The 26572-nt window shown below is 33.3% G+C and overlaps 1 protein-coding gene across 4 annotated transcripts in view; it reads right to left on the bottom strand.

Annotated features, from left to right (window-relative positions):
* CNKSR2 (connector enhancer of kinase suppressor of Ras 2) overlaps window positions 1–26572 on the bottom strand; it is a gene marked incomplete at both ends in the record, with an annotated part of 259781 nt that overhangs the window by 107393 nt on the left and 125816 nt on the right. For 2 of the 4 annotated variants that reach the window (XM_079727709.1, XM_079727710.1), the window contains 2 exons: window positions 1963–2096; window positions 12290–12436. In XM_079727709.1, the coding sequence (XP_079583835.1) occupies window positions 1963–2096; window positions 12290–12436 (281 nt within the window). The remainder of the gene's footprint in view (window positions 1–1962; window positions 2097–12289; window positions 12437–26572) is intronic. The other 2 variants (XM_079727711.1, XM_079727712.1) reach the window with 1 other exon arrangement.

Here is a 26572-nt window from a genome sequence, read left to right as displayed (position 1 = left end):
ACAAATGCAAAAAGTTTTATGACTATAACTTCAAGTCAAACCCGAAAATGCAGATAATTTATATGAGGCTGTGGTACAAAGGGAGTCTCACGCACATATTTTCTAACTGGGCTATATCAAATGATTGTGTGACTAGGTAACTAATAATTTGACTCAAAAACGTTTAGAACATTCTGTTAAATTACACACTAGACTAAGAATCAATTAAGGTGACAGATAATACCCTAATTATGATTTTTACTGAAAAGTATGGAATGTTCAAGCAATACTACCAAAACAATTACCACTATGCTGATACTTCAATCTCTTGCATTCTCCTGTTTTTGTAAACAGCATGTTTAAAGCTTTTTATTGATTTCAATATATTGCCTTCATCATATTTGCACCACACTTAGAGGACAGAACTGGATTCTTTAACTCCTTTGTCTTCTGAAGTACATTTTAAATACATTCTGTCTAGGAAATACTCTCTTTATTACAAGTTCCTCCCTATCCAAGAGACAAGGAAAGAACATCAAAAAACCGCAGAGACTTGCTAAAAATAATTTTCTGATGTTTATCTGTACATGGAGCCCTCTGATGAATAAGGTCTTTTAAATAATCATTTGCACTGAAATAAAAATCTTTCCCATTAAAATGAAAACAAACCAAAAGAGTTATTTCCTATTTGAAACACACATGTTTTTATTGCTCCTCTTACAAGAGTATTCAAAAAGTCTGACACTATCTTAATAGAATTAAAATTCAACTTGAATTTGACTAGGATATCAGATGAATTTGTACATCTGATTGTAAATTTAACATAAGACTGTAAATTATACATTAGAACGATTTTTGAAATGCCAGCTTAGTAAATTGTATCTTCTCACAAACCATGTTCTCACAACCACATTTAATTCTCAAAAAAAGTCCTAAAATGTTAATAAAATTGACTGCAGTTTTATTAGTAGATGACAACACAGTATTTGCAGACATGCCATGTTGTCATGTAGCATTTAGATGGTAAAATGTCAGTACCATCATATCCAACAGAATGAAACGTTAGGTGTACTAAAGTAAAGAATAGTGAAAATTAATTAAAACAAGGAATTTCAGTACTTTTATTTATTAAAGAATTTTAATATTAAGTATAGCTTGAAAACAAGAGACCTTAAATTATTGTTTTTGAATGACTGCACAACTAATTTAAAAACTGAATCAAATACTTTGTGATTGGTATTAATTATCCCCATTTAGTGCTGGCCCTTTTCCATAATCTTTGTATTCCACAAGGCTGGAAATCATAATACTTTTGGACAAAATGCATGATGGCATAAAGTTATAGTCTTCCACCTGCCAAGAATTTCAAATAGGAATTTGGAACATGAAATGGAGATACAGCCTCCAGAAATCTGAAAATAGACTTTAAAGGCAACTCATTCTCTTGCAAACTCTCTCTACTTTCTGAAAGAAACACTAATGAACTCACCAAGTGGAAACTGTAGAGACAGAGGTATTGGGGGAAGAAACACTCTCCTTCATCATCATCCAAGAAAAAAAAATCTTCCTCATTACATACATTTAAGAAAGCACAAAAGTTATCTCTAACTTTCTCTTTTAGAAATAAAGTATGAAATGCTTCAAAGTAACTTGAGATTTCCTGTGGCTTCTTACCAAAGAGCCTCACTTATTTTTTACTTACTAAAATAATCCTAGCTGTTATTTTATATTAGTTTCCTATTATGTGAAATAATGCTTGTAAGATATTTAATGTAGAGTGTTTAATACAAATTAGTTATTTTTACTGTTATTATTAACTAGAGTACAGTCTCTATAAGGCAGTCATTTTCCAGAATGTGCTCAGAATTCTTAACTGAGAAAGTATTCAAGGTGTTTCGTGAGAATTTACTTCACAGTTTACATGCACTTAGGTTAGTCTTTAGCTAGAAGCTACGTAGAACAACATGATGGTTAGTTTTATACCTGGGAATATATGGTTCTGCAGGAGGAGGGGGAATGTAGAGATCCTGGAGGGCGGAACTGTCTCTTTTGGTAGGTGTACTGATGGTGCTGGAAGGCGTGGCAACGCTGCTTGTGGGACTTCTAGGTATAAGAGGCTGGTTAAAATGAAAAAGAAAATACATACGCACACAAACAACACACAAAACAACAACAACAATGACACATAGTTATCATTTTTAAATGGTCTATTTCTACAAAGTTTTTGAACTTGGCTGAAATCAAGAAGCATGTTATTTAGCACACGGATATTCCTTTGAGTCTCCAAAAACAAAAAATTTATCGCTTTAGAGCTTTTCACTTAGTTCCTAACTCACCTTATTGTACAGCATAACCGCGTAAAAGCTACTTATAAGGTAAATCTATTATGCAGTGTTTCATAATGGGGAGATTTATCTCACAGTCAGAAACGTATTTAAATTTACTTTGTTAGAATCCCACTTTTGAAAGAAAGATAATAAAGAGTAACTTCCAAAAAAATTAGTTCACTCACATCCTGACTGGTATACAAGAAAGATAATTCAGATCGTTTCCCAAAAAAGATACATTACACTCCTAAGTCAGTAGAATGTGACAAGATTCTCAAAAAAGTTTACAAAAATGGAGTATGAAAGGCCAATATGAGAATATTTTCTAGGAAAATGTACTTTTTTCATAAATATAAACAATACTGTCTTCTGCAAGTCATTTTATGGTACATCTTCAAAAGTATGGTGATTAGTGTGACACAATCATTTCATTTTTCATAGGCACACACATTTACCATTGTTTAAAATAATTTTTAGTTGCATACCTATAGATGTCACTTTCATGCCTGTATTTACGTATTAAATAAGTTTTTTTAAAAGTTAAGATTTTCTATATACTGAATTAAGCAATACATCAGGATGCATTAACTTACGAGCACTCCCAATTCTAAACGTCACAGCATTTGGAAATGATATTGTGGTTCGAGAAATTATTCTAAAGTGAAACTAAAATTCACAAATTTTCATGTTTATCTTACAGATCTTACTGCTTAGCTACATATACAATAACATATTAAAAAATAAGAACTTTAATGCAATCGCAAACAAAAATAATGATCACAAAATTAACTGTATCTTCCCATGACAAGATGTTGCCATTTTAGCCAGTATGAAAACACTTTTTAGCATATCTATATAGACCCATAGTTCTATTACTTTAACACGTATTGCTGGACACTCAAAAAATGGCATAGTACAACTATTTTATATTGTGACAATACTTTTGTACAGATAAACAAAATTTGTTCAAAAATCCAAGCATAAATACAATGTACAATGTAGGTCACTGGGGTAGGCTACATAGTTTATGACTCAGTTCATGGTTTTTGACCTTCCTTTTTACACAGCTCACCTTAATAGCTTGAAATCACACATCCTGCCAAAATGACGGTTAAGTTTTAATCTATGTGAAATAGAAATTAAAGAAAGAGAGAGAGAAGGGAAAAATAATTGATAATTTATTTTGGGACTCTACAATATTCTATCTTATATGATGTAAAAAAATAGTCAGGAAGTTTACAAGTTGAGGAATTTTGATATATTTTGAAAGTACACAGTAAAGACTATTATGTTTAACTATGCTGATTTGGAATAGCATCCAGTTAAACTATGCGTGTCTTTTAGAAACAAAAATTTTGGCAATGGGAAATCCTGAAATTTATATAGGTAATCAGGAGTTACCTGTACAGATGAACACCATGAAGCCTGAGGAAATAAAGAATTATATTCTTTCTAAGGATGTATTACATGCCTCTACAACAGATCTTTGAATGATAGGACCTTTTTTTTTTTTAACTGGAGTAAAATTGCTTTACAATGTTGTGTTAGTTTCTGTTGTACATTGAAGTGTATCATCTATAATGTATACCTATATCCCCTCCCTCTTGGGCCTCCCTCCCACTCCCCCTCCATCCCACCCATCTAGGTCGTCACGGAGCACCAAGCTGAGCTCCCTGTACTATACAGCAGGTTCCCACTAGTTATCTATTTTACACATGGTAGTGTATTTATGGGGTTTGATAGGACCTTTAGATCAAGTGTGATCTGTGATGTGACTCTGTTTATCATTATTTCCTCTCTGTCAGGACATCTTGGTATTAAATACAAATGACATCAAAGAACAAGTCTAACCAAAATTTAATCATTATAGAAATGTAAAGAAAACATTCATTACACAGTACATTACTTGCCAAAACTTTCTATAACAGATGCACTGTGAGAGAAAAACTTATATTCAGTATGCTTTTAAAATGCTCTAATATGCTCTTATTTTAAAATATCCTAACACTACAAGTAAACGTAAAAACAAGTTCTAAAAACACAAGCATTTAAAAAAATAATCTAACAAATTTTTATTCTCTTTCTTCTTTTCGAGGGTCACTACTTCTATTTTGAAGACTTCTCTCCTTTTATTTTACCACCTGTAGAACTAAAGGTAATTTCTCCTGGTTAGTACCTATCCCTGCCCTCCCCAAACAAAGAGGAAGGAAGGAAGGAAGGAAAAAAGGAAAAAAGGAGAAGTAGTAGTCAATGATTACAAGTATATTTTAAATACACCTGAAGTGTGAGGTAAGGACCAACAAAATATTTTATTCTGCCTGGACTATTACCAGGATTGTCTGTTTAGGGTACTTGTTCCTTCCCCTTCCAGGAAATTTAAATATTAGCCTTGTCAACCTCCTTCAAATTGATATTTTCTCTAGGTTTCTATTTTCAACACGGAGTTGCTATTAATGTCCTCAGTTAACACAGTTAGTTAAGTTAGCAAAAATGTAGAAGAAAAAGACTCTTAGATAGGCTTAAACAGATAACAGGTTTGATTGTGCCAGCTGGTTCTATTAATTGAAGCGGTTGAAAAAACACAACTTCTTTCAGAGAAAGAAGAAATTAGTCAATCCTGTTGTTTAACTCTTACTGGCTATTTTATTAACTGGTAAATCATAGAAAACATTTAAACTGGTTTATCATGCAGATATCATCTGGCTAATCAAATATGCCTGTACTAAGTAAAACACATGGTAAATACTAAATATAGTCATTGTATTTTTGTCTACTAATTGTACTATTTTTGTCAAGCTAATCCAAGCTAAAAAGTAAACATTATTCTTGAGAATCTCATCTAAAATAGACATTAGGCAATGGAAAAATAAAATATGGTAAAATAGAAGCTTCATGGGAAAATGGAAATAGCTACTTAACCCCAAAGGAAATTTGTGATAATTTAAAATTATAATGTCTTAAAAATGTTCTAACTTTGGACAAGAATTGAAAGGGTACAAAATTAAATGACTAAAAGAATGAAGAAGGCATTAAAGAATATTAGAAAGATAGGCAAAATGTGACTAAATCAAGCACGGAATAAATGATGCTATTAGCTGAAATTATCAGTGAGAAATTCCTAGTTGTAACGGTGCCATTAAAATTACACCTATTACCGATAACCAACAAGTACGTGAAAATACACAAAAAGTGACAAATACAGCCTCCCTCTAATCAAAAAAGTTCTCTCAGTGTTTAATTCAAAATTTAATAGACATATGCCTTAGTTTCAGAAAAAATACCTAAATATGTAAGTATAATAGTGCAGAAGGATAGTTCTTCCTACCTTGGTAACATTTAGTTTTAATCATTTCTTCATAACATAGTATAAGAAAAGTAGTTACCGCTGTACTATAAAGAATTTCCAATATAAGGAAAAAATAGAATTAAAGGGTAATATTTTTTTATTTTACCACTTTGCCTTTTGATTCTTTCTCTTAACTGGTAAAATCTGCACAGGAAGAGAATTAAGAGCTATCATCGCTTATGCATAAAATACAAGGGTATTTTAAGACTGCATCTTCTTACTCAAGTAAGCATGAAGCTTCAGTATAACTTGATCCACTATGGTATGCAATCAAGTATGATATGGATCCATTTTGGATTCTATCCAAGAGGATTTATTTCCTGGAAAGACCTTGCCATAAAATTTATTTTTCATATCTAAATGGTCCTACTGACATAAAGTTTTCCTTCCAGATTCAATGAGGCTCCAACAGGGAGGACATATTTTGCACATATGTTGTTACTCTTCTAAAATAAATCTATGATAGATTTTGGGGGCACTGGCATGCATCTCTTAAAATATCCAAATCCTAAATAAAATGATCATATGCATCTCTTCAAATATACATTTATAACCTTAGGTCAATTAATGATAACTTACTACTGTGAACAGGACTCAGAAATTTATTAGGTTACGTACACATACGTTTTTCATATTGTCCGTTTAAACTATATAAATACCCTCAAATTGTATCCCACAATATGGTATGGCACAAATCTTCCTCTGAATCATGAGTGATGACTCACTATAGTGATAATATCCTACTCATCCAGTTTAAACATCATCGGGAGACTGTGATTATTATAAAATAAAATTTTCAGCTTTGGAAAGGGGATCACTGAAATCTCACGTTAAATCCTCTGATGGCTCAGGTCTTTTCCTTGTGTCCCCAATTCTAACGTCTCTAAGGTAACTGAGCACACCTGGAAGGTATTAATGTACCTCTGAAAACACTACGGTTTTAAAGACTATGAGAAAAGAACGTCTATACTTTAAAAACTACATCTGATGTTAAAGGTTTTATTTGAAACAATTTACATTTTAACAACTCTTGGCAAGCGTATCTTAATTTAGTTGTCCCTCTATCTGGTAAGTGACCCAGCTTTCATAGAGCTATATAAAGTCTTGAATGAAACCAGTGACATAAAGACAGCCCCCACGTTGAAGATTAAAACAGTGCATTACACATTATGTAGTGATCTCTAAAATTCACTAATGCAAATATCACAAAGAGTTTGCTTTGTCTTCCAGGGGTAATATACTCATTGAAATATGAATGATTACATCAAGTATAAAACCTGGCCATTTATTTTATTCACTCTTGGGAATAAGCATAGACTCAAATGGATCACAATATCCCATTATTCTAGCACAGAACATTCACACAAGTCCTTATTCAGTTCAAACACGTTTTTATTATAATTCCCAATACAAGTACCAAAATATTGTTTTATGTTAGCAACTCTGAGTCATCTAAACAAATGCTCCAGAGAAAATGTATTCTGGATTTTGGGAGGCAAGAAGTTGCATACAATCTTGTAAATTTCTTGACCATGTAAAGAATGTTAGATCTAATTTGGAAAATTATTGGGCATAATTTTTCCTGGGCAAGCTTTTCTTAAGTAGTAAATTATGTGAAAAGAGCTTAAGCAAGAGAAACACTTGTATTCAAAATTCTCGCACTCAGTTTTTTCACAGCTTTTTCTAGAATCCAAAGTTATAAATACAAAAGATTTGAGTCTTCTTTTTTAAGCATGTAATCTTCCCTTTCCTATCAGACTACAAAGAAAACAAACATTTTTCCAAGCATATATTTGATCAGGAAGCTATATCTATATAAGTTAAAAATAGATATATGGGACTAAAAGTCAGTATGTAGCTACCCAATGTACAACTAATATAGACTTTAGAGTCACACTACAAAATGGCTTTTTCCAATTAATCATCAAAATTTGCACATTGTACTGAAACTACCACTAGTGTATTTATTGCTGTCCACTCTTATTGGCATAGTTGATACTGCAACATTAAAACTGGACTTGCAATTTTTTCAATTTACAGTAAGCATCATTTTTAGGAAATTAACTAAAGAAAGAATAGGAAGCTAAAGAATAAAGAAACTAAAAATAATTTTTCATCTTAGGTGATTATTTGTAGTCAGTGTTAACATTTTGAAAGCATTTGGTTGAAAAACACAAATGTGATTCAGATCCTTTAATTAATTTGCTTAAACACTGGTGAACAAAAATGTAATGTGACAACTGCTTGCAGCTATTTACTAATTTGAGCATGTAAAACATACAATTGTTTCTGCCTCCCAGTCAGCACGTTACATTTTTAGTTAAAACTTATTTTCTTCTCGTGTCATATCTAATATTACTTGTCTTTCTCTTCAAAACATGCTTTTAAAACAAAACTCTCAGAAACATATAAACTTTGCTACCAATGTTTTTTTCAGTCACCCCAACCTATAACTTTGATATTAAAATAAATTTTATTATTGCTTACGATTTTTATTTTTACAGAATGAGTTTAACCATTCATATCTGTATGTATTTGAAATGTAACAATCAATTAGTGTTCTTCAGTCGTTACACCAGTTGAAAGACAAAATTGACTCCTATGACTATTTGCTTTCCATTTCTTTTTCTGCTCAAATTTATTTAATTTAAATATCCTGTAAAAATGGCATCAAGGTAATGCTAAGCAATAAAATTTAAAGTGAAAAGCACAAAAACCACACAAGAAACTATCACATTGATTTAAGAGACTTATGGATTAGAACAGTTCAGGAACAATTCTAATGACACAGCTTTATATCATTTTATACTAAAAATGTATTTAATGAAACCTATATCAGTATATCAAATTCCAGCATTGATTTTAGTGATTATTTTTGAGATGCATTCTCACCAAAAAAAAAGCTGGGTTCCTAAATGTTTTTAAAAATTGTTGATTCCCAGTGATGATTTCAATCAACATTCTTGCCAGTGTCCAGCTAATTCTCCCATACATCTCTTGTAAGAAGAAAATGACACCACCTGTGCAAGCTGGTGACCTATGCACACTAATTTAAAACCACAAACATCAAAAAATATACATTGAGGTCTATCCATAATTCCCCGGGATTTGTGTCATCGAATTGGAAGAACTTGGCCATAAGCAATCACCATGCTTACCAAAATCCAGGACATTAGTAGAGGGTGCTACTAAGGACGTGTTTTAAAAACAGTTCTCAGAAAGCAAGGAATTGCTAGTTTGCTTTCTTAGAATAAAGATTCTACCTCAGGTAAAACATCTCTACTATATATGAATGGGTGCCGATGACAACAGAATTCAAGTCCAGATTAAATCTGCTTGTAGTATTTGACTAAAGTAGCTTTAAGTCTTTCAGTTCTATTGCAAAATGTCTGAGAAGTCAGAAATTTAACAAAAGAGCTGCCAAATTTCATGAAATGTGCTAATGAAATTGCTCTGTGAGCATGAAGTTGAATTGTATGCTTTTGCTTATTTGGCTATAATTCCATGAATGATTTTCAAAAGAAAATCCAAATTAAAATTTATCATTGCAGTTAATTAATAATAGAAGCTACTATTCACTCTAGAACTTCCATTAAAACATGTGATATTCCTTAAAAATCTTCTACCTTAGGGTAGATAAGGTTATGTTTTAGTTGTATAGGTACAAATTATTTCCTTATTAGTTTAAAAAATAATTATTCCTTTGTTAGAATGAAGTTGTTCTTTTTTTTAGAGGCATGTATTAGCATCTACCTCCCCATTATACAAACTTTGCCATATTTTATCTGAAAATGCTAAGCCTGGTATTGTATAAGAAAAAGATAAAATAGACATATTGAGGTTAAATAAATGCCACAGATTGTTTCTTTTTGTAAACTCTATTTTAAATAATTCTTAGTAGACTACTGGTATAGCCTATGAAGAAAGGAATAACCTAATGTCCAATTCTTCAGGTTCGAATGCTGAAAATTTATATTTAGGTGAGTTAATGGGCATTTTAGCTCCAACGTATTCATACACATACCAGAAGCAGGAATACAGTAAGAATGGTACTTATGTCTGCACAGAGGACTGTTGCTACATTAAGCACGTATGTTTCACATCCCAGGTCCTTTCTTAGCCACTAGGAAAAATATGTGGCCTCAGGCAAAGTCACAAAGAATCCAGAACTGCCTGCAAGACCTTCTCATCCCACTATTTCTTTGATTTTTCCCCTTCTGGAAGCGAACCCTCAAGTTTTGTCCATCTTTGGTTGTATACATCCTCTAAAAATTCTGACCACATAGTTTCCATTATGCTTCTGGTTTCTTTTTGCATTTTAGCACAAGCCAAAGCCTTATGATCAAAAACGAACTCTGTAATGGTACAATTTCAGGTCTTCAAAATAGATTCCAGGGAGATTTGGTGCTGGTGGTGTGGTATGTTAGAGTACTTATCTATTGCCCTTACTCCTAAGACTTTGTTTTACCACCACTTGAAAGTATTTAATTAAAACTAATACTCTTCCTTCTGCTCTGTAAAAAGTCAATTTTCAAAGAAGTTGAAAGCAGGGTCCTCCCCTGCCCTCACTAACAGTATTGTTTATCTATAAGGCACTGAACCTGGACAATACATTTTAGGTGAACTAAATTCAGTTGAAATAAATTTACAAAAACGTCAATACATATAAGCACTTATGTAAATGCTGATTTTCTTTTTTTCTGATTTCAGCATTCCGAAAAAGTAAATTTACAAATATACTCAGAGTAACTGAATAGGCAATGAGGAATAAATATAAGTAGTGATCTGATGAGGCACATTTCTTGGCATTTAGGAATGAAACTAGAAACAGTGCCTTAAACATCTATTATGATTATAATTAAGGAATGATGTAGAGTAATTTAAAAAATTAAAGTCTTTGTTCTCTAGCTTTGAATACACACACCAAATGTATGTGTAGCAAAAAAAAAATGCAGGTCTTTCAATTATTTCAGCATTTTCTATAAAAGTGATTCTTAACTAGATATTGTCATTACCTTAATTCTCCAGTGCTTGTGGAAAGGAATCTAAAAGAGGACCAAATCACCAATTTATTTTCTAGAGATATTCCCTCAAATAGAGTTCACGGATCAACAAGAAACTAGTGTCTTTTTGGTATTCACCATGAAACAGAAGGTACTAGAGAGAAGTTGTTAAATTTAACCACACATATAGAGAAGGAAACCTAATGGCTGAAAGGGGTCTCTTCTTCAGGGTTCCCACCTCTCGGACTCTGAAGAAGGATCTTTGGGGAAGACATGTCAATAGAAAACTACAGAGTGGAACAACAAAGCAACTTATAATGCAGCGAGAAAATAAAATGATGTGATGGGAAGGTCTGATCTGCTAATCTACGAATTAATGAGTCAAACACTGATCTCTCAACTTTAATGATCACCAAAAATCTTTGATAATAAACATATACTGCAAGTCAAATGCATTTGGACATATTAATATAGTTTTTAAATATAGTTTTACGTATATTTGAAAAATAGAAAGATTCACATTAAAAATTTAAAGACCTGATGTTAGTATATTTTATATGTTTTTATGTTACTTAAGTATAATGCAACTTTGAGGCCAAGAAGTAGGAAAGTTTTAAACAATGAGAAATCATTATAATCTATAAGGCCATTCATATGTATGAAGAACTTAGGATTTTAGGGAAAAAAATCTAAGAATGGTGTAAGGTACTAATATAGAACAACAATTTACATAGCAGTGATAACAATGGCATTTTCATTTATTGCTTTTCTTTTTAATCTGAACAACAGGCAATGTTCTATTTCAATGGGCAATTTTAATTTTTAAAAATTAACCTTCTATGGAAGGTGATGGTCTTCTATTTTAAAAGTGCAAGTCTTGTGAAGAACAAGAATTTCTTCTATGATATGTTTAAAGATTATAGCCTGACTGAAATGGAAGAAAATGTATTACTTCCTTGTCTTTATCAATCAGAATAATATTTTTATAACTTCCTAGATACCTCTGGTTCTTAATGAATGTAATTTACTGACATCCAGAGTAATTTTGGAGTGACATTTCACACTGAAGAAAAATGCAGAAATTCTAACGCATCAATTTCCCTATTTTTGCCTCCGTACATGGTAGAAAAGAGAAAAATGATCAGTCAGGAAGAATGTAATAGGTAGATTTTAATTACTATCTAAAAGTTTCTTTACCTACTGTTTATAAACAACTATTTTTTATCTCATGACCTGTTTTTAAAAAATTCTATAAACTATCATCTAGTTTCCTTAAGAATTATATGTGGGTAAAACTTTTAAATAGAAGATTGTATCACAAAGTGAAACCTCTCACTTTCATTTCTATCCACATTTTGGCTTCAAAGAACTTGTGGTTTTTTGGAATTATGCTTTAAATGTTTACAAATTAAGGCAGAGTTCTTTATCATTTGGGTTTTAATTATAGTAACTTTGAGATTTCATCACAATTAAGCCTATTAGGATAAGCTGTGAAGAGATCATTTCATAAACAAATTTTCAAAAGCATACAAGATTAATCCATATGCTGCTGAGATGAGGCACAATAAAGAAGCATTACTGAGATAATCTATGGCTAAAATGATGGTGTATGACTTATGATTAAGCTTCATTACCTGCAGAGCAAGGGGCTTCCATCTCATATTTTTCAGTAAAGCTGGTGCTGAGGTAAGCATGCTCTGAGGTCGCTTTTTCAAAGTTAAGATAACACCACTCGGGTCCTCTCGTAGTGCATTCACCAAATTTTTCAACTGCCACCCCACCTGGTAACCAGCAAAATCATTACAATAAAATTGAGGTACAGTATTCAAAGATTTAATGTTCTCCCCCTTTAATAAGATTAGTAAGAAAAAAAAAGAAAATCACATAATTGGTGTACCATCCTATCAATTTTCAGGAGATATAAACTCAAGAAAGAAATTTTATTTTTGAGTTGATTAACCATGTTATTGCATTTAGAGTCCATATCATTATGAGATAACATAATGGACATTTACCAGTCGAAGCAGAGACTAAAATGGTATCCTACCAATGGAGTAATTTAGAATTTAAAGAAATTATGTCATCATTAATGCTGCACAAGGTCTAGATCCAAGCTTTGTTCACAAGTACAATTTAAAAATCCGCATGCCTGAAACAAGGATTTGGCAATGTCCTGAGCTTAAGAACTACACCACATGCTTTCTCATCACCATCTTTTAGAGGTAAGTGTCCCTAAGTTAGACTGACATTATACTACCAGTAGCTGGTAGTGACACACCAAGGAAACATTCTGAGCGGGGAAGACAGCATCAATAAAATAAACCTTTAACCACGATATAAAGATAGAATAAGAAACGACAAGGTAATGCTACTCTAATGCAGCAGCTATTGGAAATGTGTTCCAAAAGACCCTATAAACTTAAAATATAATGTGCTAAATTTAATGAAGCCATTCTATTTGAATATCACCTCAAAACATATTGTATAATTAAACAGAAGTACTTGATAAATGTCCTGAAACCTGGCTCTACTGTTATCCATGTTAAATTTTTGAACACAGAATAATTTTTGTTACTTTGCTTTTAAGACATGCTGGTTATGCAGTTATCTGAAATCCTAGAAGTATGCTTTAAAGAACACATTAAAAATATCTATTATTCCAAGGTTTAAAAAATACACTTCACATTTAAAAGAGAGAATAACCTTTTATTCCAACACTAATGGATTAGAATTTTCCAGGGTGTTTTATATAAATACATTGGGTCAAAATTTATTCTGGATTGCAAGCAGGACTTAGCAAATGGTCTGAACAGTGATCTAGTTTCTTCCTAGGTACCTAAATGAAAGGGAATGGGTGCCTTTGCCTACTATTCATCATGTTTTTGCCTGGAAAATAATGCTCAAACTGTAAAGAATGAGCACTTCCATCAAAAAAAGCACAGATCCCAGAGACTATGATGAAGATGTACTCTGGACCATAGCCACTGTAGGATAATGAGAGACTTTAATTTATATGAGTGGCCATTCATTTAAACTATAACCTCTACTATAGCTGAATTGAGTGATGGTGAAGAGAAAGAGTTAGGACAAAAAAGAAGCAAGACATTATAATACTTAAAACCTCAGGGGTCTCAGATATGAATCAAAATGATCATTATGATACTTGCCTACCCCGAATAAGAGGCTGCCAGTTTTTTGAAAAATCACATTAATGTGGATCAGCTACAGTAATGGAACTGGTCAAATGTCTCCCATTCTATATAAGTGGAGATTATTATGTCCCCAAAGGTACATTACTTTGATTCTGATTCTTCTGATAGCTAAGTAGTGTCCCTACAGCCATTTCTATGAGCCAAGAATCAAAGCAAAGTTAGCTCAAATCCAAGTATTCATTTTGCTTGCCAAAAAAATATGCGAGCAGATTTCTGAGTTCCAGATTTGGAGGGAGAAAACATACTGTTTATACAAAGAGTATAACCACTTTTTATCATTTACTTTATTTATTCAAATAATTGCTAACTATACTAAAGCAGTCAATATGATGACTGTACCCGTCTTTCAGCCTATCTACTCTTGACAACAAATTACACATTGATTTCTACCCACCAATTTCTTTCCATTTTCTTGTATGACATAATCATTGTGACTAGTTGAAAATTTTAGGGCTAGATGGTGTTTTCCAGCGTAACGTTCAGTGTAATTTGATTCATCCTGCTTTTTTCACAGTTTCTCTATGCTCTTTTTGAATACACAATTCCAAAAACCAGAATTGTTTCTGCATGAGAAAGTGAAATTGTTTTTTTGATGAGAAAGTAATAATTTGGTTACTCTTAAACTTTATAGCTGAATGTTACTTAATGGCAGAAAATTATATAACTTTACTACTTTTTAATCAGCCTTCCCACACTCACTAACATAAGATTAGCAAGATCTTTAAAAAAGTGACCCATATGAAGTATTTATCTTTGACTCCCAAATTCTACTTTCACTGCCAAAAGAAAATGATTGGATAAGAGCACAGAGATAAATGTGCAACATGTGTGTTGCAGTACTGTTTAAACCAATGAAAAACTGTACATTATGTAAATGCCCATTAGCATGGGGTATAAAAATTGTGTAGAAAAACGTTTAAGAATAGCTAATGTACTTCAATTCTATTTTTGTAAAAAATTTTATATAAATATAGAAAACACAGAAAGCTATACAACACCATTAACAATGGTTACATTAAAGGGGAGTACAGACTACAATATATATTTTCTTCTTTATTCTTTTATTTCCTGAACTTTTGGCAATAAACATGTTATTTTTATAAACAATAAAATCAATAAAATAAATGGACCTAGTGTATGAAAAGTAATATTCCAGTTAGAAAATCGTGAATTTTATGAAGTATCTAGTTAGGACTGTTTGTTATGGATGGAAAATTCCCACAAAAAAAGAACAGAACCAGAAAGATAACACTATTTAAAACAGTAAAAGGTGGTGATCGGGAAATGACATCTGCTCTGTGCATTATACTTCTATATAATTATCAAAAGAAAAACAAAATTATTATTCAACTGTGCACAATAAGTCAAGAACTACATTATCTGTTGTTTTTTTAATTCAATGAATGATTTCAGTAGATACCTCACTTAAGTGTTAACTCAGGTTCATGTGGAAATTATGAATAGGAATGAAGCTGGCTGAGTAATTCCGAGTCTATGTGTAACATTTTCCTTAATAACAGGTAGGTTTTAGCTATATCAGTCCCATCCCAGTACTTGTATACATATAAACAGCAACCAGACAACATGACTCTCATGCGAATAATCCTTTTTTTCCTTAGTCCTTTCTCAAGCTCCCTGAGTTGGATCATTTCTTCATTACTTTTTATCTTTTCTACTGCATATTATTCTTAACAACTGTCCCCATTTATTGGGTTGTACCACGTTCTATTCAAGGGCAAATATGGAATGGTCTTAGAGCTCCAGGAAAAATAATTCTCAGCTCTGGTTCTGTGATACCTTCACACATCTTCGAACATATAATTAAGTGTAATGAACTATTGAAATAAATTTATTTCTCTTTAACTGTTATTGAGATATTTATGGTTGACAGATTATAGGGGGGCATGAGTAGATGGTATGATGAAATGAGGCAAGTATACGGGTTACAACTTCAAGAAATTTGGGAGCCCCGTGTTCGGAGCTAAATGTAACGGTACATACACGTCAAAATAGGTAAAATATATCAAAGCGTGTTAATCATTTTTCAAGATTAGTTTTCCATTTCCTCATTTGAGTTTCTGGCTACGATTTTAAAGTATTAAGTGTGATAGACCTGAATTAAAAGCCATGTGAAGATACAACAGTAATATGAAAAATGATTGTAAAATATTCTTTACATTGGGTGCAATGAAGGTCTTTCTATACAAGGAGATACAGGGAGCTTTGAAAGAAGGAAGAAGGGAGCCTAATGGGATCCTAACATAGGAAGGAATTAAATAAGGTACAAAACTTTAAGAGATAATGGGTTTGGGATACATATGAAGAAAAACATTTTAATAATCAAAGACATCCAAAAAGGAATTGGCTGACTTGTGAAAAAGTGATCTCAACACCAAAAGAGATATTTAAATATTCTTGCACAGGCTAAAGGATTAGATTAGACTTCCAAAACCACAATACATTACAACTCTAATATGCAGAATGGGTAGGAAAGTGCAAATAGATGACAACAGATGAGCTTTAGTAAAAGGATGTGGTCCTGGCACATCTCTGATTACTTGTCTTCCATCTTTTCTTCCTCCTTACAACCAATAAATGCAGGTATTTCCTCTAGGCTAAGTGTTCTACCCCTAATATTTCATGCTGTCTTCTTACAATAATTTCTTCTCTTCCCAGAGCTTCCACTAACAACTTGCTGCATGAATCCCAAATCTTTCTAACCATCCCTGCTCCCTATCAAGAACTCGTGACATATTTCCAACAGTTCAGTTCATCCATACTAATAGCTACTGAATAATCAAGCACCAGTAATTCACTACGCTAGATTCTCCCTATCTATATTACATTCCTTTTACTTATATTTTCATTCTTATGACAGCCCTAGGAAGTAAACTATTAAACCCATTTTACATGTGACGAAACTGAAGCAAAAAGAGATTAAGTTTTCTTTGCCAAGATTACAAACATAGTAGTAGTGGTAGTTCAAATGAATGCAACACTTTAAAAACCAAACTTAGCTCCCTGTTCTCATTCAACAGCAATAACAAAAAGTTCCCTATCATCCTCTCAAGTTTTGAGTATGGAGTCACCTTTGACAGTTCCCCCTCTTTTTAATCCACATGTATCCTAAAGAATAGATTCTAGCAATTAATACTTCCTCTCACTGCCTTATTTCTGGCTTGGATACCTGACTGTTAGACTTAAAACAGAGTCCTAATGGCTCTTTCTACTCTGATCTTTTGCAGCTCCAAAATACTGCTACAGTATAGAAGTGTTCTTCCCCTCAAAACCTTTGAAAAGCTCTCCAAAGGCCTAACTAAAGAATCAATTCCTGTGACAAAGCGAAAGAGAGGCATGGACATATATACACTACCAAACGTAAGGTAGATAGATAGTGGGAAGCAGCCGCAGAGCACAGGGAGATCAGCTCGGTGCTTTGTGACCGCCTGGAGGGGTGGGATGGGGAGGGTGGGAGGGAGGGAGATGCATGAGGGAAGGGATGTGGGAACAGATGTATATGTATGACTGATTCACTTTGTTATAAAGCAGAAACTAATTAAAAAAAAAAAGAATCAATTCCTCAAATAGGTCCTTTGCCAATATGGCCATAGTTGTCTCATATTATTTTTCTTTAATGTGGTTCTTAAACTTCAGAATGTGTTAGGTTCTCCTGGAAACCCCAGAGTTTTTGATCCAGTAGGTCTGAGGTGGGGCCCTAGAATTTACATTTTTTTTTCACAAGTTCCCAAATGATGCTGATGCTACAGGTCTGGGAACCACATTTTAAGAACAGCTATATTAGACAATGACTGTCTTGAAGGCAGTGACTTGCTCATGTCTAGAATATTTTAATATGTTTTTAAGATTAGATATTATAACTTATAGAATCACTAAGTATTTATTGTGTGCCTTCTATGTATTATGGATACAATGGTACTTGCAGTGCAACCTGTGACTCATTAAAAAGCATAATGAACAGGCGAGAGATGAGCAGGTCAATGAACATTTACAATAAATTAAAAGAAGTACGTCAATAGAATGGATACAGGGTGAAATGGGAGCCTCCCAAAGGGGCATCTAACCCATTCTTGAGGGTTCAGGGAAGGTTTCCTATTAGTCTAAGCTGAATTTCTTAGGAATTGGACATGTGAAGGTGATGTGGAGGTTGAGGGAGTGAAGAAAGCCGTGAGACAAGGTAAAACCAGTTTGAGCAACTTTCGGTAGTTCAGTATGGGTGGAAGAGTTGGTGAAGTTAGTATTATGTTCCCCTCGAACACTGTGCTTTTCTCCTCAGCTATATCCTTGCAAAAGCGTTCTTCCTTCTACTTGCAATTTTTCTCCCACCTATAAAATCTTACATATCCATAATGGCACTTATTAAATGCAGTACCATCATAAAGCCTCTTATAGCTAGAACCTTATTTTCCTCATGTGATCTCATGGTACACTGTTTGTATCTCTCCAGTGGCATTTTTTTCATGCACTGACTCTTATTAAAGTTATATATTTTTCCTCCCCCCCCCATCATTTACCCTCACAGAACTTTTTGAGGGTTTTTTTTTTTTTAGGATAAAAACTGAGTCTTATTTGTCTGGATATACCTGCAATCAGTGCCTTACAAATGGCAGAGACTTAATCAGTATTTGTTGATAACTAGTGAAACGATATGGTGACATGAGAATGTAAATGTTTCAGAGACAATAAAGTGCCTAAAACTCCAAAGGGAGTTTAGTTTTGTATGTAAAACCAAGATGTAGTTTTAAATTTTTCTCTAAATGTAATATACTTGATACTAAAGCTATAATAGACATTGTTTCCCTCAAATTACCAAATAAACTTCCTTATAAATGAACATTTGAAAAAAAACCAGTATTTATATCCTGGATACTTCAGACCTAAAGTCATAGTGATTTATGACAAGGAATATAACTGTGGATATAGTTGCTATTTGTCATAGAAAGATTCTGCTTTATTATTATATAAACACTGTTAGGAAAGTTTTCTTCTAGAAAAATATTTTGTAGTGGTTGTACATAGTCCAAGTTTCTCTTCCTCAATATTTTAATAGAATATTTCATTCACATTAAGTTCATGGATTGGAATGAACCTTTAAAAACCCACTTATACATCTTACACAAAATATGCCTTGTTATTAAAGATAATCTGCTTTTCACATATGCCGAACTACTAATATTACCTTCCTGATTGTCCAGGTAGCAAAAGGCAGTGTCCCTAAACAATGGCAAGTCTTACTAGTTAAATGTAATCCCCAACCTGGACATTGAAATGCATTTTATATACAACACAAACAGGATTAAAATTGTCCAAGAAAGTTTTTAAGGTATCCCAAGAGTTAAAAGCCAGAGGCTCTGCTTTCTTGTAGATGGGGCTTGTAATTGCTTTGATCAGGCTGAAGAGGATACCAGGGGTTCTTGGGTTAACACAACATAAGTGGGCAGGTCCTTGGACAATGGGTTGCCCAGATTAGATGCACAAAAGACTTTGGGGTTGGTGCTGAAGAGGTGACACTCTTCCTTTCCTCTTTGTACACAGAGGGAAGAAGTTGTCTCTGACCCCTTTAGGACTTTCTCTAGCCTATCTGATTTCGAAACAATAGCTGGTGAATTATTTGACCAACATATGAAAAGAATCTCTACTCTATGGTCCCAAGTAGGCAAAGTTAAAAAATAAAGTAAGAATGTAAGTCTATCAACTTAGACCTTCTTTACCTTTGTCACAACTGTATTTGGAGTTACAAGAAAACATCTCTACACATACAAGCAGGAAGATAGGACATTCTTAAAAGATTTTCAAAGTTATTATCCTTCAGAAGACAAAGTAACAGATCCATTCATTTACAATTACACATGCTCCTGTGTATACACTGGCTCTTACTAACAGTTTGTAATGTATAAATGATACCCCTTCACAAAGGAAATTTCAAAGAGACTTGAAGTGTGCCTATATGAATGTCTGATGATATGTCACACTATACCCAAACGTTCTTCTGCTCCTTTTAAAAGCACTGAAGAGACTTAATTCAATATACAACCCATCACCCTGAGACTAATGACACTGTTTTTGCCAAATTTTTTGGTGCTGAGATATTTATTATAGTGCTCTGTTCCCCTGCATTACTAAAACATTTGAAAACATTTCAGAAGTAATGAATTTTGATACACAATATCTTTCAAAGATCCTAGAACTACTAAATTTGAGTACCAATCTACAAACTTCACCTTCACCTAAATTTATTTTTTTCACATAATACTAATGATAAAGTCTTACAATATTAAACTATAGTATATTTGGAGATATCCTAATTTTGCTCTTCCACAATTATTCATTTACTGAATAGAAACAGAGAATTACCTACGGTTCAAATATAAAGAAATATAAGCTGAAAGGTATGCATTTGGTTAAGTAACTAAATGCAAAAAAAAAAATGTGACCTTAAATTCCAACATGGAGTAATTTAAATAGGTAATTCAGAGTATTCAGAAATGACCCAAGGTGTTATCTATTTTAAATAAAACCTTAGTACTGATATTTTTACAAACATGATTAGAAGAGATAATCTTGGGAGAACATGAAAGGAACAAACATTCGAAAAGAAGGAATATGGGAATTAAAAAGTTTTATTTTCATTAGAGGAAAAACTCCACAATTTTATGTCTTTATTCACTGAGCCACTCTTCACCTCACAGTCTCCTTAACTTTAAAAGGCACTTATCCAGTGAAATAAGACTGCATACATCAAAGCATTTGTGTTTTTTTTTTTTTTTGCGGTACGTGGGCCTCTCACTGTTTTGTCCTCTCCCGTTGCGGAGCACAGGCTCTGGACGCGCAGGCTCAACGGCCATGGCTCATGGGCCCAGCCGCTCCAGGGCATGTGGGATCTTCCCGGACCGGGGCATGAACCCGTGTCCCCTGCATCGGCAGGCGGACTCTCAACCACTGCACCACCAGGGAAGCCCCAAAAGCATTTGTTTTTTATGTGGCTTAATTTTACTGTAAAAGTTGGACCGTGTTGAGCTGCTCACAATTTGAATTTACACATATGTTTTGGTAGTTAATATTTTCATGTGCATTTCACAGACAGTCACATATATAATGTGTGTGTGTGTGTGTGTGTGTGTGTGTGTGTGTGTGTTATATTTAAAGAGAAAGCATAGAGAACACGGTTTCTCACTTCTGAAGATGGACAGGGAGTCCAAGAGAGAAAGCCAAATTGGAGACTACAAGAAGCTAGTACTTTGTTTCTCACCTATTGTACATCACCTTCCTGGAGTCCTTCTCCGTAACCAAGAAGTTCTGAGGGTTAAATCAGAATTTCTTGATTGGCTCATGAGGAAGCTCATGGGAGGAAGAAAATAATAATCATAATTTTTTCCATTAAGTTCTACAAATCACCCACAATGTTTTCACCAAAGGTGATACATTTCCATATCCTATTACTTGCATTATCTCCTGTTACCTAACACTGATATTAACTGCAGCCTTTGTATCACTGGTATCTCTGCTTCTGTGGCAAGCTGATTTAAAAACTATGGGTATAGTTTAGCATCTTGAACCTACCGCTCTCTCCCCCTTCTTCCAGCTCAATACACTATTTGGTAATATTTTGGGCTCTGAAGGCCCAAAGTTTATTTTTGGGGCTTCATGGTTTACGTTCATATATGCTATAGAAAACTAAATTGAAGCCCATTTTATTTTTATTTCATTATCATTCATGGTATTCTTTAACTTCTCCAAAACATAAAATTGAGTGAGTCTGAGAGACTCTGCTAGGGAGACGTGGAGAAGGAAGACAATCACATCACAGTGAAAGACTGTGGGGATGAATCTTTGGTCATATCACAGAACCTCATTCCCCCCAAAATCAGTAAGCTATTTTAAAAGAACCACAATAATACAGGTTTTTAGCTAAAATTTTTATAAAGATATTTGCATAGGTTAAATTTTAACACCATTTTGTATTTGCATATATATGGAAATTATTACATTTCAGCCATTCCTTCCTATGTTTCATTTCTGTTCTCCTTGCAAAGACATTGGAAATATGTGTATTTTAAAATAAAGAGTCTTAGTCACCAAAGCTAAGGGATGAAATAAAGCATTGTTATCTAAAAATCCATAGATCCTATTTATAAGAATTCTGAGAAGAATAAAAAAAAGTCTATACTTATGGAAAAATTCAGCTTAAATTTAATTTAGGAATCCAAACGAAAAACATAATTAAAAGGAACCAAAGCCCTAGTATTCAAAAAGTAACATGTTTAAAAATCTACAGCTTTTCTATGAATAATTTTTATAATGTCATTTACTGGTAGACATTTAACAGATATGTGTATTTGAAAATACTAGCTAATATTGCAATAGATGACTATATTTATCAAAACAAAACCAAAGAATGTGTATATATGCATTTATATAGCTAAGTAAACAGCATTCTACATCTTTATTAATAAAAAGTTTTAGTTTAAGAACTTCCATAATGGTCATAAATACTTTCACTGTAGAAGTTATCTTTAGAAATCATTTTATCAGAAATGCAACAACCCAGACAAAAAAGGTAACTCAGTGTCAGCTCTAAATGGGGCCACAGTGAACTCTCTCTGCCATTTGTCTCAATTTTAAATTCCCCTTATTGCCCAGTATTAGAGTAATAAGATGAGAGGGAATGTGAAAGTGATCAGTGGTTACATTACCTAAAATTTCAGCCACCAAGCTTATCAGCATATTAATTTAGTGGATGAAACCTATATTTAAATCCTAGGGCTAAATAACCTGAAAAGAATGTGAGACTTTTATAATTATCTCTTGAATTTCCTATTTTATGATGTTCTAATGTGTTTCCCTTTCATGCAATAATTTTTAATCTTCATTAGGCAGTTAACTGTTATCTACTAATGGCCCACTCCTACTACAGACAGAAAGTAAATCAGGGAATTGTGACTGGCCAACTTTTGCCTTTCTGATAGATGTAGGAAAAGGGATATAGTTATTGACACTGATTTGCAAATGAGTTGCACACTTAATAAGCCAGAGTAGGTAAGAACATCAGCCAACAGATACATTTGAAACATACAAAATAATCACTTAATATGGGAACCTTCTAAAATTCCATGTAAAATAACTAGACCATATTAACTGTATGTTGACACTGAAAGATGTTTCTAATAATAAAAATAAATTAGCGTTAATCATGTTTAAAACCAATTAGTCTTTTCCTGGTGAAGCTAATAAGAACTTCATAAATAAGAAAGAAATCAGGATGCAGAGATCTGCAGAAAAAATAAATTGGTTCACAGGAAGTTACCAATATTAAGGTATCATACAACTTATCTCCTTTATATAAAGACTTAAGATAATTTTAGTTTGATAACAGAAAAATCATAAAATATTATATTGGATAATAAAGTAATGAATTGATTTCTCTAGGGAAAATAAAATATATATCAATATGTGGCAATTCAAAACCAGTTTCCACACATCTCATCAAATCCACGATATTCAAGGTAAAATAAAAGAAAAAAAATCTACCACCATCTCATAAATGACATACTATATAAGGTAGAACCTGAAATAAAATATTACTATGAGTAACTGAAAACTATGATGCATTATTTCTTTCAATTTTTGGTGTCTCTTCATGATATTTCTCCCTTCCAAAAGAGAAAAATTCACGTGCTCTGTTTTAGAATACCAATTTCTTAGAATCCTAATGGAGTTATTTTAGGATATTATCATAACCATTTATTAAGCAATATGTTAAACACCATGCTAAAATATTTAATCTCTGTATTCCAGCAACATCTTGTGTTTACAGGAATAAGAAAGGAGGTGCACCACAAATACTGCCATTTGAGGCCTCAGTTTTCAATATTTTGGTTATAAGGAATTATAAGATAAATACTTTCTCTTTTGAGAAAGGAGAACAGAAGAAAATAGGCAAGAATTAAAAAAAAACCCTGAAAGAGGTGAAGAATGGAGGAGAAATAGTCCAGTGAGAAGAGATGAGGATGGTAAAGGAAAGGGGAAGAAAACTGAATTAGAAGAAAAACCTAAAAAAATAAAGACAACAATTAAACAAATTAAGAGAGAGAGAAAAAGCACATCAGTGTTAGCCAATACTGTGGTACTGATTCCACTCAATGAGCCACTCCTTCCTTCCTGCTGAAGTCCAGGGGCAGGGCAGTAGGGTGAGAGGGAGGGAAAGGGAGAGCTGGGTTTTAATGGGTCACCACACTCTCCATCCATTCTGATTACATTGGTTTCCCTTTCAAACAATACTTGCCTGTTGTTCTGGGATTGAAGGAACAAGAGGGTGAAGAAAGAGTAAAAAATGAGAGACTAGAGTGAGAATAAGAGAGAATAAGGGAGACGCCATTGAGAGTTACATAAATGAAGCTAGAATGACCTTTCGAGATAACTCAATAGTCCTTTAACTTGTTCCCTTCTCCTCACCCCCTCTGCCATCACCTGCATTCTTGTTCAGCAACGTTTACCACTTGGGGGTAACAAAACACACTAGTTTATAGTGTTCATCTTCCATCTCTCACTGATCAATGTCTAACACCCTATTTGTTGTAGTCTATATTCTTCATGAGTATCCCAACCCAGTTATTTCCCAGTAGGATTTATAGCCCCATCTATTGAACCATTTCTTGCCATAATGTAGTCACCAGGTTCCAGAAGACCTTCCAAAATAATAGTGAATATGTTTTAGTATATACACAAAATAAAAGGAAAATTTTCCAAATGCTGGTTCAACCATCACATACCCCACTCTTTTCAACTCATATTCCTAAGAAGAAAATATCTGTTTTTAGTATGGATAGAATCTTTATAACACTTACACACCAAAAACAGCATTGACATGAAATTTTAACAGATTCATTAGGAATACGCCCAGATAGATTTAATAACTATAAGTAGTCTCATCAGCTAAACAAAAAAAAAGTGTTAAAAGTGCATCATGAGGGCAGAGTTGTTGGTTCAAACTATGCCGAGGTATCTCCCAGAGAGGAATGTAGTGGCAGATGAAGTGGAAAAAATCTTGGGAGATTCCAGCAGCCTTTGAGGAGTTGGATCTTCACTGGCAGGGAAGACATGCAATAGGACTCAGTCTGCTTTGCTTGGATGTTCATGATTTTTTCTTCTTCCTACCTGGTAGCCACAGTTTCTCAGCCACAGAAGTATGTTGAATAGAAAAGCTTAAAAGCCACTTATAATAAAGAATATAGCAACGTGAAAAAGGACATAAAACTTCCAGTTTCATTTCAAATAAGAAAATGTACTTTTTTAAAAAAAGAGCAAACTAGAAACACACAAACACACACATCTAATTGGACATCTTGAAGATATACCATACTAGCAATTTCAAAAAATAGTATCTGAATTCATCGATTATTTAACTTTCTCATACTCTTAGGGATAAATTTCACATTGCTTTTCTAGGTATTTTATAATAAGAAAAGTTATCAAATTTTATATTGTACATTACTACCTGTAGCAGTAGGAAATTTTAGAATTACAGAAAACTACTAACTGGGCTAATAACATTCAAAATATAAAATTGAACATTACTCTTTTCATTATTGAATCTAAATTGGTATAGAATAATATTGGCAAAATCTCACTATTCTGGTCAGTTAATTACTGGATTAAAATATCATTAAATATGTATTTCAAATATATTAGGCCGTACTTTAATGTAATTATTACATCATAACCAACCCCTAATGTCCCTGGTTATGAATGCAGGGAGAGAAGGGGTAATTGCAGACTGCAAATAACTTATACTTGTTTCAACTAATTTAACAACCTATCAAGCCTTTTGTAGTAATAAAACTCAGATAATGTCCATTTCCCCACCTCTGTATATTGTCTGGTAAGAAGTTAAAAGCACTGCACAGACCACAATGCAGGCAATAGCAAGAAAAAGAGGACAGAGTAGGGTGCATTTAATGAAAGGTACCATTCTTGCACAACTATGCCTCTACTTGAACACAAAGAAGACAATCTGGTAATTGATCACACTATTAAGGAAGGCTACTTTCATGGAATTCAACATAATTTCCTGACAGAGAATGTCTCTATTATCATCCAAAATCAATTTGTAGGTTGTAGTAGCAGTCTGTCAAGGAACTGGGCTCCAATTGGCCCAACTGTTGTAGTAGGTAAAAGGGAGGAAGGGAGGTTGGAAAGTTAGTTTCTTTTGAACTCCTCATGTGTGCCTGGCATTGTGTTTTACATATCTTGTCTATCTGAAGGAAAGGAGTGAGTGAAGAAGTGGCAGTCAAGTTAAATTTCAACCCCATTTCTAATTTCAGTTCAGCTGAACCACCACCCCAGTTATGTAAATTCTCACTTCCTCTCTTCTTCTCTACCCTTGGCTCCATGTAATCTCTCCCTGAATCCTGGGGTTTACTTACAGGATTATTAGAATTCCTCCCCCTTTGTTTGATAATTTTATAATTTGACTTTGGGGAAGGAGTATAATAAAACTGAAGTAAGAGCATGGGCCTTGTAGTTAGTGAGCTTTGAGCTGTGGGTGGGTTAAATAATCATTCAATCTCCACTTACACCTTCTTCATAGGATTATTGTGAGGAGTAAATGACATAAAATATGTAAACTACTTAACATGACGCTTGGCACACTGTAAGAACACAGTAAGTGTTGGCTATGGTTATTATTAT

This window comes from Hyperoodon ampullatus (genome assembly GCF_949752795.1).
Source record: "Hyperoodon ampullatus genome assembly, chromosome: X".
Lineage (NCBI taxonomy): Eukaryota > Metazoa > Chordata > Mammalia > Artiodactyla > Ziphiidae > Hyperoodon > Hyperoodon ampullatus.
This window is presented reverse-complemented; position numbering and strand designations above follow the sequence as displayed.